Here is a 15,482-nt window from a genome sequence, read left to right as displayed (position 1 = left end):
CATCAGTGCAGCTGTCAGCTTCATCACACCAGATACGCTTGAGAAGGTGTGGTTTGAGGCTGAATTACCGTCTCGATGTTTCCCGCGTAGCAGGTGGCGTGCACATTGAGTGTTTGTAATTCCAATGAACACCGCCAAAAACTTTATGAGTTGATGCAACTAGTGTGAACATTTCCGCAGAATACTACTTTTGGTATTAAAGTTATACCCTTTTAAAACCAGGGACTGTTTTTGTACTCACCCTGTATATTCTTCAATACTCTGTTCCTTAAGTCCCAAGAAGTTAACAAAAGTAACCTGAAGTTTCAAATCTAGTAACCTGAAAATTCGGGGGGAAGGGGGCAAGCGCCACAATATTCCACCGTTAAAATTTAACAGTATGCCTGTAATTTCGAAAAAACGGGAAGCAATATTTTAAACAATTAATATTTTTCGTAAAGGTAGAAAATAATTTAAATTTACTGTTACTGACACGAGAAATATATTCTTTTAAAAAACTGAACCATTAAAATGACATTAATTAGGATAATGGCTGTCAAAATTTAAAAAAAACGGTCACGTTCATCCTTTACGGCAATTGCATTGCACCAGAAATTAGCGGACTGACACCATAATTTCCAGACAACTCGCTATAGTGTAATTATTTTAAGTAATATTCATGCCACAGCTTAATTAACAACTTTTGTTAATTTCAGTAAAAACATATTCGAATTTTCATCGAAATCATCCACAAGTCACATTTGCATGTCCAATTGATTTCGATAATTGCCTCCGCTTGAGCGAACATCAACATCTAACCAACTCAATATGCCTAACTATGCAGAAACAGATTTTCAACTAATTAAACAATAATTTAGCTTGAGGATTGTGAACTTCATAGATCCACTTAATAATTACCGCAAAGTTAATTTCGCCATAATAACAGCACACCGATGGAAAATTTTGCAATTTGTGCGTCAATGTGCTCAGAGCGAATAAGCTCGTTGAACTGAAATGAGGGGAACTTGAATTCATCAATTCTTTCAGGCCAGTGGGTATAATAAAACAAGAATTAAATTTTCGTGTGTGTGTGTTAAAAACTGTAAATTATGATAGAAATCGGAATCTGAAGATTATGTTTGGTTGTCTCCTAGCGTGGAAATAACTAGGTAATATAAATACATCTGTGCATGTGTAGTAAGCCAGTGTTGTAGATTATTACAAGCAGCACTATACACACAAAAGCCAAAGTGTGTTACATTACACAGTAAAAATGTTGACTCAAACAAGGCTTTAACACATTAAAGTGTGTAACTGCATTAATCTAAATCTAATCTTTAAAGATGCCCTGCCCTGTTACCCCCTCTACCGGACATCCATTCTTAATGCTCAATTGTTTTCCACTCAGTTTTCAGGCCAGTCCATGGAAGAGGCACTTTTCAACCTCACATATTTTTATTAATTTGAAATTTGCCATAATGAAAGGGCCACCTGAGGCAGTAAAATATGCAAGGTTGCAGATCAATATCTTTTGAATTTTTGAAATTACAGTGTTGCAAACTGAGATTTTGACAATTTTTTCCATCTTGTTAACTTTGAATTGCAATATTTCGGCAATCAGAGCACATATAGAAGTGATTCAGACGGCGTTGGAAAGTGCAAGTTTGAACTACATGAGTACATCACAAACAATTACATGAGTACATAACAGATATAAGAGAGAGAGAGAGAGAGAGAGAGAGAGAGAGAGAAGTACAATTGTGTAATTGTGTTTAATTTTTTTCCTTTTAAGTCTGTACTTCAGACTAAGCAAGAAACCCCGCAAATTTTTCAGACCTCTGAAAAACTTTGATTATAGGCTTCGCGCATACTTTATGCCTGTGACTGACCCAAAGATTCACATTTATTATGCTTTGTTTAATTTTGTGTTTAATATGCACGATTATATATCTATGTTATCAGTTTCTGTTTTGTTATATTTTGTAAAACGTTGTTGCATTAATATGATGTATAATTAATTATTATCACATTCTTGATAATGTAAAATTACGATGTATACCTTTCTATATACATTTTTTGACCATAGCAACGATAAAGAAACAAAACACAGTAGATCAATAAGTGATAAAATATATGGAAATTTTAAATAATGACGTCCGAGTTTCATTGAAGTTATCAAAATCCTAATTGCTATTTCGTAAAGTGAATATTAGAATGCTTCGTTGAAGTTCAAGTGAAAGGCTTGCTAGGCGTACACACCCAGACACAGATTAAATAAGCAGGGCACGTTTCACTCGTTGCTAGTTATTTGTTCCGATCAGAGATGGCGCTGCATATAGCATATAACCATTATCTCACTTTCGGCTGCGGAGTCGGATATACCCCTTTTTCACTGCCCGCCTAAATTGTAATGTTTTATTTCTTGGTCACATTTATAAAATACTACAAAACTTCGACTAACGCACTGCAAGTGTAACTTTCATATTATTAACTTTCGTGAAAATTTATTGTAAGATGTACAACAAAGAGGACACAGATAATGATGATAGTAAGGATGTACATAATACATCGACGATCATATCGCATTTGATTCGATTCCTAAAAAAAAGTCTTGTAAATTTTAATAGGCGACAAACTACTGAAGAAAACCGGCGATATGCTCCAAATACGGGGCTGTCGACCCACTGCACTCTCTCGAGAATTACGTCGATTTTTTAATCGACAGATTTCAACGTTTTACGTAATATAAAAGTGGTTCCAGCGTTAGGAAACCACAGATAACGGAGATATTTGATCGCAAAGTATGACCCGCGTAAGCACACAAAACTCCTATTCCGAACTACTTTCACTCATTTTTACCGTACAAAATTTCCAAACAGCATCAAAACTAACACTCCTGGCGTATCCTGACATTACTACGACCCCAAATTTTAACTATGTTTGCCTAACCTAACCTTACCGTACATGGTTCGTGGGGCAATCTGTGAATGGTTTGTGGGGCTATCCGTGAATGATTTGTGGGGCTATCCGTAAATGGTTTGTGGAGCTAACCGTGCATGACGTCAGCGCCAAATTTTAACGAGGCCGTCGACCCACTGTACCCCCCTCGAGAATTACGTCGATTTTTTCATCCTGCTGCCGTATTTTTAACTTCATCCATACATTCCTGCGATATCGTCTACTCCATTTGACACATTTATTTTTTCCGGTCACTAAACCATCCTGCTGCAACTCACGGATATACACCTCCGGCTCCCGGCCGAAGAACGCCACGATACTGAAAATGTCGATACACTCCCCAATATGTATTTTCAATGAATAGCACATAGCACACAAAAAATGCATGTCCACCTTGCAAACAAAATCCCATGTGTACCATGTGACATGAACCGAAACATCGTCTGCAGTATATCTCGCGCGGCCTGACGTAACACCAGGATTGCCAACCTTCAATCTCAGATATTCCCAACACGGCTCCAAGTTACAAAACACGAATAACGTAACATGTTCCTTCATATCACATGCAGATGGCAACGATGAAAATGACGTCATAAATAGTCGCATCAAAAAACTCTCATTACTCCACTATAATACATCTCCTAAAGCTAAAAGAACACAAATCGTTTGTATAGAACATAATCTTCATAAATGACACAAAAATGCCTAAAAACACCTTACCTTTAGTACTAACTCCAGCTAATCCAAACGCTTCTAATTTGATTTGATGAAATTATAACAACTTGTGAAAGTTCAACAATTTTATTTGGACTGGTAGTCTCAATTCAATGCAAAGCATAACAATAACAATTATCACCAAGCTTGGAAATTACAACAATCAAAAAATTAACAACACTGTAATTAATTACCCTCCTTACACGTGCATAATTTAACACATTCAACGTTCTCCATTTTCTCGTCGGACAACAATTTGTACAAATCTAAATTCAACTGTAGGTTCAACAACTAGCATTACTCTTCCATAGATATTGAATTTATATTTATATTATTATTATTATTAGTGGTTTTGTAATACAGGAGACTGTACCAAGAGCATAAAATATGTTCAAGAAGAATGTTTTGATCTAACAAGCAAAGACAAACTTCCAAACTTCATGTCAACCATGAACTGTGAACAGTACCTCGCAATGCATTCATGTAAAAAAGTAAGCATTTTCTGTTTAGGTAAAATACTGAAATTTTAGGTTTTCTTGTATTTTATAAGTTAAAATATCCTTTCTGTTTATAGGTATTGGTACACAGTATTATTTCCAACTATCCTTCATTAAAATCTAACGGCGGCCTTATTGGGCGTCAGGTATGGACATTATTTGGAACAAATGTTTCTAAAGATGCTTATTTGAAGTTATTCAGAAGATAATTTATTTCACCTACGCATATTTACGTTATAAATATCTTAATGTTTGCTCTTTATATCCAACACAATGTGGTTATTTTCTCAACTACTATCTAGCTCAGAAAAAAATACATAAAATTTACCGAACGTTAGGTGGGTCTTATTAGGTACCTGTACCTTCATATATGTACAGGCTCATTCACAAGTGATGGTCCAAGCTGTGAAGGTGAAATGTGCGCACTACTACACTCTGTCTCGGGGAGCGTAACGGCAGAGGAGAGTAGAAGGCGAGTGCACGCTGTTGCAAACGGTTGGTAGCAGCAGCCGCGTTTTCCCCTCCATGCACTCACTTCCACTCTCGCGCGTTCATTGAGTCTATCTCTCTCGAGTCACTACGCGCGCAGAGGACTTCCTTTCGTTCGCTTGCTCCAAAGATTGCCTGTACAGAGTGTAGTTACCGTATATTAATTGTAATTATCGAATAAGGAAGTGTCAATACTCACAGTACTAAAAGTGTTAGTCTAGTCCAAATACCTTTACATTCCGTGATAAGTAACTGTAATAGGGAGGGGAGCGGGGAGGGGGGACGTAACAACCACCAGGCAAGTGGACCCATGTGGATATTTCATCTTGCTGAGTGTTTTCTGCTTGAAATTATGATGAACTTGTAAGTAGGTAAATCGGGACTGAAAGTATAGTTTAAAGATTGATCCGAAACACTACGTGCCTACGTCGGGCACCGAACACGGGACGGCGACGCCGTTCCTACTGCGCCATTGGGTAAGCCTAAAATAAATCCCGGATGTCTCTCGAGCGAAAAGTTAATTGATCTGAGCTTCACGTCTCCCTTACGCGTTCCGAGATGTCCGAGAAAGAAACAGACAATTAGACGCACGGATGTAAGCATTTCAATTGCATAAAGTGAGTTCGATGCTTTCCTCTTTCTGTATACACGCACGATTTTTTTTAGCGTTACGACAAAAGTGGTCTCGCATTTTCCATACAGTTTGGTGCTACGTTCGCGCTTTGGCTTTCTTTACAACTTATTTTCCCCGCATTCATTCGTCGCATTGAATAACTTCGCCGATGCTAAATGCAACGGAAATTGCTTTTCTAAAGACGCAACTTTCGATGCGTTTTCACCTTTCGAAAAAACCCAATTTGTGGCGAAGAATAGATCCAGCTGTATTTAGCATTCGAACGTTGTCGACGCCAAAAAAAAAAGCGGTGTGGAGAATTTTGAAAGGAATGAAGCGAAAAAAAAATAGGAACTCGATAAATAGTCGAATATTTTCCACTCAGCCACTCCCCCCAAAGCCTCCCTCCCTTCACGACCCAATTTACAGTTCAACATTGGATAAATCGAAAACCTTTGTCAAGAGTTTCCAAGTTTTACCATCTCTTAACCCATCATTGCAACTCGATGGTTTCCACGGATATTTTTTTTCCTTATTCCCCCATGGCTATACGAATGGGGCTTGAGTCCCCCTGATAGCGTAGTTGTGTGACGCTGTCGCTTTGAAATCAAAGGTACACGGTTCGGTCCCCTGTGAAATAGTTCGGAACCCACTTAATCTGTGGCTTAGATACCGAATGATACATCCGTCCTTGCTAGTCCGAGGTTACCAAAATTGTCAACATAAGTGGCTACTATATGGCATCATTATTATGAACAACGTTAGAATTAAATAATAATATATTTCTAATCACTAAGTCCAAATATTAAATTTTGATACGTATTATTTATGATTGTCTTGTGGATCCTCTAAATATGATTATACCGTGCGTCCATTTCGATCTGCAGCCGAGAGATCGGGAGAAACGTGGCGGGCGGCGCTGACGGAGATGCCGACATTTGCGGCCTGTAATGCCCGCATATTTTTATGGACATATGCAGACATTTATATAAATATTGCAAAACTAGCACTAACCTGTGTTATAAGAGTTGTTCAAAGTGATGTCCACCTACATTCACACATTCCTGGCATCGTTTGATGAAATTTTGATTCACACGCAAAAATTCTTCTTCCGTAATTCTTCCTAGTTCTGCCCTTATATTGTCTTTTAGTTCGTCGATGCTATGAGGGTTATTTCGGTAGACTCTATTTTTCAAGGTTCCCCACAAATAATAGTCACATACGGTAAGATCTGGCGAACGTGAAGGCCATAAACCTCTTGAAATTATTCTGTCATCAAACACCTCCCTTATAGCGTCCAAAGAATCAGCGGCGGTATGGGCTGTGGCCGAATCTTGTTGAAAATACCCATATTGTCTCTCATTATCTGATAACAACTGAAAAAACGGCGCGAGTATTTGTGTGCGGTACCTCTCTGAATTTATTGTGTCTTCAAAAAATATAGGCCCTATTATTCTTTTGGCACACACCAATTTTTGCATCGTGTAACGGAACTTCGTGTATTATTCGGGGATTTTCAGTGCTCCAGTAACTATTGTTCTGTGAACAAACATGACCACGCAAGTGAAACCATGCCTCATCCGAAAAAAATATTAACTGTGGATCAACAATACCATCTACAATATTCTGCAAAACCCAATTACAGAAATTTACTCTACTTACGTTGTCAGGGGGCCGTAATTCTTGCACTATAGAAACTCTGTACGGTTTTAATTTTAGTAGCTTAGTGGCTGTATGTGCTGATGATTTTGACACGCCCATCTCCTGTGAAACACGGCGTAGAGGTTTGTTTGGAGAACGTTCTAACGCTGCACCAATTTCATCGAGTTTTGCTTCCGTTAGAATCCGTCGTTTTTGCTTAGGTGTTTTAAAATTTAACGATCCAGTTTCTCGTAATTTAAGGACAAGACGTCTAACCGTATCTCTATGTGGAGGTGAAACGCCTGGGAATTTCTGTACAAATTGCCTACACACGTCTCGACACGAGTCTGTTTTCACGTAAGTGTCATACATAAAAATTCTTTGTTCTAACGTGAACCTTGCGGCTGGCATTCCAATCGTCTGACTGACACAACACACATACACACTGCAATAACACAAACAAGTAACGACAAGTAACCAAGAATAACAATCTTACGCACAGTACGAAATTAACACGCTCTTGGTTTACATCTGCCTGCCACTATATTCACAGCTCTGTAGTCGCGAAGGAACAAAAAACTTGAGCTAGGAGATTTCGGATTGCAAGGAAACTCACGAACACCATTAGCTTTTAACGGTTCGTCTGCAGCGTAATCTTGATACAGTGTTGCACATTCGAAACCTCCAAACGATCCCCATCGACACAAAACTCTTTCAAGGATATAAACTTAAGCAGGACGTTACTGGTCAAAACTATGATTAAAATGTTTTACAGAGTATTATCTGTGGCTCTTAATATAATTTCTAAAGCGTATTTATTTGTGTATAGAAGGGTGGAACTTGGAAGAATTACAGAAGAACTTTTGCGTGTTATAACACAGGTTAGTGCTCGTTTTGCAAGATGTCCACAAAAATAAGCGGGCATTACAGGCCTCAAATGTCGGCATCTCCGTCAGCGCCGCCCGCCACGTTTCTCCCGATCTCTCGGCTGCAGATCGAAATGGACACACTGTATGTTTAATAAAATTATTAATTAATGTTTGACAATTCACTTTCTGCCCCTATGGCGCAGTAGTAGCGTCATCGCCTTGTAATCAAGGGGCCCCGGGTTCGATACTCAGTGGAGGCACATAGTGGTTCGGATCCCACTTTAAACGGTAGGTCCAGTCCCAATTAGCCTTACTGTGTATAAAGTGGACTTAAAACATTAACTCAATTCATTTTCTGTTCAAAGCTGAAAATCCTTTTGTAGATAGTTAATTGTCTTTTATATTAACTATCAATTTTCGCTACGAGCTGTACATAGTCTAGTACATAATATTTGGATGATATAATATTCGGAATTTTGCAGTTCCCATGGTGACGAAGATGAGCAGTCTTGTAATATGCTGTTCCTTATTATGATGAATTCAATTTGGTTTATGGACTTTTTTTCCGGATCATTTTAAATATAGTCCAGGAACATTTTTTCCGGATCTTTTTAAATGCGGTCCAAGAATCTTTTTTTGCGGATCAGTTTTAATACGGTCCAAGTTCCGTATTGAAATGAAACAATACGCACCTTGGACCGAATTTAAATTGTGCGAGGAAAAAGGTTCCGGTCCTATTGCAGAACCCATCAGAATTTATTGGTATCTGGACCTTCTAACAACTCTGTCTATATATAGATCGTCCACTAAGCCGTACATAAAATTTTCAGATCCCTCTTCGATATTACAAGCTTTGACCAGGCTGTGTTTTTTATTATAAAATTAATGCAAAATGTTTACTAAAGTAATAGGAGCGGAATATGGACGCTCTCCGATACCTCCTTACCTTGACAGAAGCCCTTGTTCGCCTGGTGGCGTGGATACTGGCAGACCAGCCCCCTTCTCTCGTCGCACAGGAGCGTTCCGTCGCACTCCTCCCCCCGCTGCCTGGCGCAGATATCACAGCATCCGCAACCGTCTCTTATCACGGAGACGCCAGGCGGGCACTCAGGGTCCACAGGGCACTCGCAGGGGTACGTACAGTGAGATCGTATCTGAAAGAAAGGTGTTAGAATGTTAGAGTTAGTGATAATGTTAGAGGAGACATCATAATGTTAACGTCATAAAACGATCCATCTTGATGAAACGATACCCCCCACGCAGTGGCGGCGATTGGGTTTCAAAACTTGAGGGGGTTGCAAAGTGACAAAACTATGCTACGCCCCTTGTGGGTACATACTTACATGTTATTTACCACGGCTACAAATATCTTAATCTCAGGGGGATAGGTTCTTTGTTTGAGAATTCCAAATAAGAAAGCGTTTTATAGCCAAGAGGATATAGTAAAATGCGGATCTATATTCTGAGAACTTGACAAAATACAGAGAAAAAAAAATAATATATATATATATATGTATAATCGAAAAGGCTTCTTCTTCTTTCATCAAAAGGCTTCTTCTTTTAATGGCTTCTTCTTTTAAAAGGCTTCTTCTTCTTTTAATATGGAAAAGCTTCTTCTTCTTTTATTATGGAAACGGCTTCTTCTTCTTCTAAAAGGCTTCTTCTTTTAATATGGAAAAAGCTTCTTCTTCTTTTATTATGGAAACAGCTTCTTCTTCTTTTAATATGGAAAAGGCTTCTTCTTCTTTTATTATCAAAAGGCTTCTTCTTTGATAATCGAAAAGGCTTCTTCTTCTTTTCTTCGTTTAATTTATTATCTTCCTTTAAAGCGTAATCTTATTTATGTGCTCGCTTTGCCCCCGCTTCTTTGTCAAACAATACAAGCTATACTTGTAGAAAGAGTAGGGTCGACTAAACTGACAATAGCGCCACCTCCTATTTGACGACCAAAGGGGAAAACCAGGATCGCTAATAAAAAGCGCTGCCAATGGCCCAGTGCGACTAAAAAGAAGCGCAACCGCAAAGTGCTTCGGGGCGTCTAATTGACCACAGCGCCACCGGGAACGGACAAATGCAAAAGCTGACGATGTTCTCCTCGTCAGAGAATCAAAAAGAAATTGAGATACATTTCTGAATTCATTTGCTCACTTAATAACTTTCCTAAACGTTTCATATGCGGCTATATTCTTAATTCTTTCAAATTACTATATACATCATTCTATTTACTTCTATTATAGTATTTGAACTCTTCTTTTATATATTTCTCAATTTACTATAATATATATAATCCCTCTTCTCCGCTCTTAAGTTTTTTATAATTTCCTTCACTCCTCTATATATAGCGTGCTGCCATCTCTTGTCGATTCCGAGAAACCATTCCTCCTTGCAACATTCATTGTGTCGTGTGAAACTGGCACGTGACACAATATCCCCCTCCTTGAGGATAAAAATTTATATATTGGAAAAAATCTTTTGGAAATAGATAAATTTTTCCACTTTCTCTACATCTCGTTTGACTTTTCTCATTGGTTTTCATTTCTACAGCTTACATTGCTTTTCACTTTCACTGTGAAATTATATCTCCTGGCATGCAGCATTTTTCTCATCTCTCGATTTATCTCTTCTTTCTATTTTCGTTTCTAGATATCTTTTCACCGTTCCGGAAATATTCGTGACATCTTAAGTTATTTTTAAATACAAAATATAATTCTTCAATAGTTCATCTCCTGCAAGTCTGCTCGTCTAATTTCTCCAAGATAGTTTTTACCTGACGATGTCCTGCCAAAATAATAATTTTCGTTTCACCCTTTTCTTCTTTCAGCAATCTCTCTACAGATTATCAGTTGGCTCAGATTTTTCGTTTTAAAGAATTCTCTCTCTTCTCTAAGTTGACCATCTAAGTGTTCCTATCAGCTACAATAATTATTCACATCAGCCTGAATTTCATATCAGCATGTATCTAGATATATTTATTTTCTGGGATTACAACACTTTTCTTTTGCACTTTTCTAAATACACGATGACTTTTCGTCGTCTAAGCTTACAAAGAATTCATTTTACTGATACTATTCGATCTTCTTTCATATTATCTTCTCCTTTTTCCTGAGAGTTTTCTTCATGATTAACTTCCTTCTGTGCCTAACTGTTCTCTTCTTTCTCTTCTGTTCGTACAATTGAAAAGTTTACATCCATTTTCCATATTACTTTCTTTGGCATCTTTCCTTTTACAGGTTTGATCTTTCACTATCAGTCTCATTGTTCAATGGAGTGGTGACATAAATTAGCATTCATTATTCTTTTTTAGATATAACTTGCAGAATAGATTTTCCTCCAACGATGACTATCATATCTATATATCTTCTTACAGGAACTAACATTAAAGAACTAAAATTTTCTTCCTTCAAATAGATCATCAATATTTGTCGAAACTAATAATTCCACGAATTTTTCTTCTGGTGAACTGGAACTTTCTCAGACAACTTTAATTATTCTAGAAACGTGGGCTTGCCAGTCTGTAAATCATAACATCTCCTTCCTTTGCACTAGTCAGTCTTATTTGTTTCTTCCAATGATTTCAAATACTCGATGTTTGTCACTATCTTGTTTTCTTTTTCTTCCTCTTTTTCTTCTCTTTCTTTTATTTTCTTTTCTATTCTTCTCAAGATTCTTCTTCCTCCTCTTCCAACTTTCTTCCAATAAAGAAATTACTTTCATTTCTCTCTTCTTCCAATCTGGTTTCTGCCAAGATTTATTCTTATGTTCTACATCTTCATAAAATGCATGCTCTCCTTGTCTTCTGCGTCTCGTTTTCTTCTTTCTTTCTATCTTGTTTTCGTTTTCTTCTATTCTGGAAACGTCTACTTCTGTCTTGCTGTCATTTTCTTCTGTTCTTGAAACAGCTATTTCTGTGTTGTCTTCGTTTTCTTCTATTCTGGAAACATCTACTTCTGTCTTGCTGTCATTTTCTTCTGTTCTTGAAAGGGCTAATTCTATCTTGTTTTCGTTTTCTTCTATTCTGGAAACATCTACTTCTGTCTTGCTTTCATTTTCTTCTGTTCTTGAAACGCCTAATTCTATTTGAGATTTACTTTCAACCAGCTTTCTCTCCAAATATTCGTTTCTTTGTTTATTTTCCTCTCTGAGATTCGAAACCTCCTCTTCTATTCTTCTATTTGTATCTAAACTTATACTCTCGATTAACAACGTTGTTTCTTCTATCTTGCTTTCCAGCGACTTTCTATTTCCTTCACACGTTTCATTCAATCTCAAGAACATCTCGTGGGTTTCGGACCTCGAAGCTTCCAATTTCCTGCTATTTTCCTCGAGCCTTTCTTCCATCTTTTTATTATTTTCTTCAAACTTCTCTTCTAACTTTCTACTATTTTCATCTATCTTTTCTTCAAACTTTCTTTCTAATCTTCTGCTATTTTCTTCCATTTTCTCTTCGAGTCTTCTATTATTCTCTTTTGCTTCTCTGTTATTCTCTTCCATCTGTGTTTTTAATTCTCTTTCTAATCTTCTGCTATTTTCTTTTGCTTCTCTGCTATTCTTTTTATTACTTTCTTCTATCTGCATCGATAACTTCTGGAACATTTCTATCATGTTCACCTCTTCTGTCTTCTTTGGTTTTTCCTTCATTTTCTCTTCTTCCTTTTCCGTTTTCTTCTCTTCCTTTTCATTTATCCTTTCTTCCTTGCAATTTTTGCATACGTAATCTCCTCTTTCACATATTCCTATGTACTTTTCTCTTCTTATCTTCTCACATAGCCAATGTTTCATTTCTTTGCATGAGCTGCATAGGATAGTTTCTTCCTTATTTCCCTCTTCTCCACAGCAGTTTAATATTTCCTTTCTTTCTTCCATTTCCTCCATTATAGTTTCTCTGTTCTCGCCTTCAATTTTATTTTAGTAGTGCAGGTTGGCCGGTTCTGCGCCCGAAAATGGGGCTCGGTGGGGCTCGCAGTGTTGCCAGCTGCTTATTCGAAAAAATCACCAAGGTTTTTCTTGGTCTAACCTAACCTAAAGCAAGGAGCTGGCAATCTTGCTTGAGAGTTCACAAACCGGAAGTGGGGCTCGGTGGGGCTCGCAGTGTTGCCAACTTCTTACTCGAAAAAATCACCAAGGTTTTTTTTGGTCTAACCTAACCTAAAGCAAGGAGCTGGCAATCTTGCTTGAGAGTTCTGCAACCGGAAGTGGGGCTCGCAGTGTTGCCAACACCTACTCGAAAAAAAATCACCAAGGTTTTTGTCTTGGTCTAACCTAACCTAAAGCAAGGAGCTGACAACCTTGCTTGAGGCTTGCCTTACAGTGCATAAAGCAAAGTTGGCAACCTACTGGTATTTTTGCCATAGTTTTTTACAAAAAAGAGAGAGGAGAGAGAGAGGGAAGAGTTAAACAACCGACAGCTGCCAACACCCACCCTAACCTAACCTAACCTAACCTAACCTAACCTAACCTAACCTACTCTAACCTAACCTAACCTAACCTAACCTAACCTAACCTAACCTAACCTACTCTAACCTAACCTAACCTAACCTAACCTAACCTACTCTAACCTAACCTAACCTAACCTACGCTAACCTAACCTACTCTAACCTAACCTAACCTAACCTAACCTAACCTAACCTACTCTAACTTAACCTAACCTAACCTAACCTAACCTAACCTAAAGCAAGGAGCTGGCAATTTTACTTAAGACTTGCCTTACAGTGCATAAAGCAAGGTTGCCAACCTACTGGTATTTTTGCCATAGCCTTTTACAAAAAAGAGAGAGAAGAGAAAAAGGAAAAAGTTAAACAACCGACAACTGCCAACACCCACCTACAGCCTTTTTCTTCTTGGTCTAACCTAGCCTAAAGCAAGGAGCTGGCAACTTTGCTTGAGGCTTGCCTTACAGTGCATAAAGCAATTTTTGCCAACCTACATATACTAAACAAGGAGAGTTGGCAACAAATATGTACTGCCGTAAAAGAGAGAGAGATGGGTGGATGGTAATATAGTATGTGCATGCGTGTGTGCGTATAATATGTAGCATTATTAACTAGAGTGTGTTGGCAATTTACTTACAACTAAAAAAAAATAGAGATGCCAACTTTGCTGTAAGATGAAGAGAGAGAGAGATTTATGGCTGGCAACAGTAATGAGCGAATGCGCCATATTGTAATTTTTTAACTCTGGCAATGTTTGTATATCGTGACCTTTGTAAACCTCTCTCAAGAGAACGATGTGCCACACACACACACGCGTGCGCGTATGTATTGTGACGCAAGCAAACAGACAAAATAATAATAATTGTTGTTTTTTAGGATTCCTGGCCCCCATAACCCCGCCAGGAGTGCGTGGTGCCCAACCAAAAAGTAAAGGTTTTCCCGTACGGCCTTCGAACGTAAAATTGATTGACGTGGGGGGGAGGGGCGAATCTCTTCGGGGATGTTTTTCAATTTGTATATTTACCTGTGCATACTATTTATTATTAATTTAGCCGGGTTCTGTTTGACGTCTATTTTCGATAACGCTTTTACTGTTTCCAACGTACTTAGGTTTTTTGATAGACGACAACGACGGAGTCATCAATGAGTAAACATCTGTGAACTCGGTGAACAAGTCAACTTTTTTTCAGTACGTCAATATTTTTTTTCTTATTTCTTAGTGAATGGGTTATGGATGACTTGCAACGACGAAGGCCTTCTAGCAACACGTACTTAGCTTATGCCTCTTCCACCGAACATTCAACACGAGAGGGCTGTGTTAAATATACAGAACAGCAATAACAAGTGTTTTTTTTGGTGTATATTGGGCCGCACTGCATCCTGTTTATTGCAAAAATAATCCACAGTGGGTTGGATATTACAAACAATACGAGTCCGAGTTTTGAAAGTGTAATGTCTGGCATCGAATACCCGGTGACTATTTCTGTTACATCAAAATTCGAAACACGAGCACGAGATGCAGAAGGAAAACGCTTAATCATCAACGTGTATTCCTATACGTTGGATAAACATGTCGTGCATCCCGTCAGGATAAGCGATGTCGACGATGATGATGCTCGTGTGATTAATCTTCTTCTAATTTCAAACGACAGTGTTCACTATTACTGTCTCAGGAATGTTATGCTTTTTTTCTCTATAAAAAAGAGAGATTTGCGTTGATTGTTTGGTTAAAAAGAATTTCCTAATTATTTGTTTTTTTGTCACAAGAATTGTTTGAATTTCAAACATTCCTAAGTGTTTGCTTAAAGATTGAGGCATTAACCTGTTAAGAATGTCATATTAATAATACCGGCTCGGAAATGTCATGTCCTCTTCCTCTATAGAAGGTCATATAAATGTGCTAATTGGTTGGTTAGGGGGGATTTTTTGATTAGTAAATTGAGGTTATAAATACGTACGTATAAAGGTTTTGCTAATATGGAATGCTAAAGCTTAGTACTTGGCTCTCTCAGAGATTCGAATTCTATTAGGTTAAACAGCATAGAAATTTCACAGCAAGAATTCTCATATTTACTGACGATATTCTTAACAACCTGTGTTTTGATTCCACTACAAAAACTGTATACAAAATATGCAGCCCCTAGAATAAAATGGATGAGGCTTATGAACCTCGACCCATACAGTTGCACAATCTGGCAATGAATAGATGTTGTTTTTTTTATTAAGCATAGCAGAGTGTTTTCGCTTATTTTAATATCAGGCAACAATGTTAGAAAAGTGGCCCCAAGAATAA

At 37.8% G+C, this 15,482-nt stretch overlaps 1 protein-coding gene across 1 annotated transcript in view; it reads right to left on the bottom strand.

The window, feature by feature from the left end:
- The window catches only part of Ccn (cellular communication network factor protein Ccn), a 419,483-nt gene that overhangs the window by 77,016 nt on the left and 326,985 nt on the right, over positions 1–15,482 (bottom strand). The window contains exon 3 of the mRNA XM_083144480.1: positions 8,707–8,914. Within this exon, the coding sequence (XP_083000606.1) occupies positions 8,707–8,914 (208 nt within the window). The remainder of the gene's footprint in view (positions 1–8,706; positions 8,915–15,482) is intronic.

The sequence above is a fragment of the Lepisma saccharinum genome, chromosome 23 (genome assembly GCF_977018435.1).
Source record: "Lepisma saccharinum chromosome 23, izLepSacc3.1, whole genome shotgun sequence".
Taxonomy (NCBI): domain Eukaryota; kingdom Metazoa; phylum Arthropoda; class Insecta; order Zygentoma; family Lepismatidae; genus Lepisma; species Lepisma saccharinum.
Note: the sequence above shows the minus strand (reverse complement) of the source record. Positions and strands in the feature narration are given on the sequence as shown.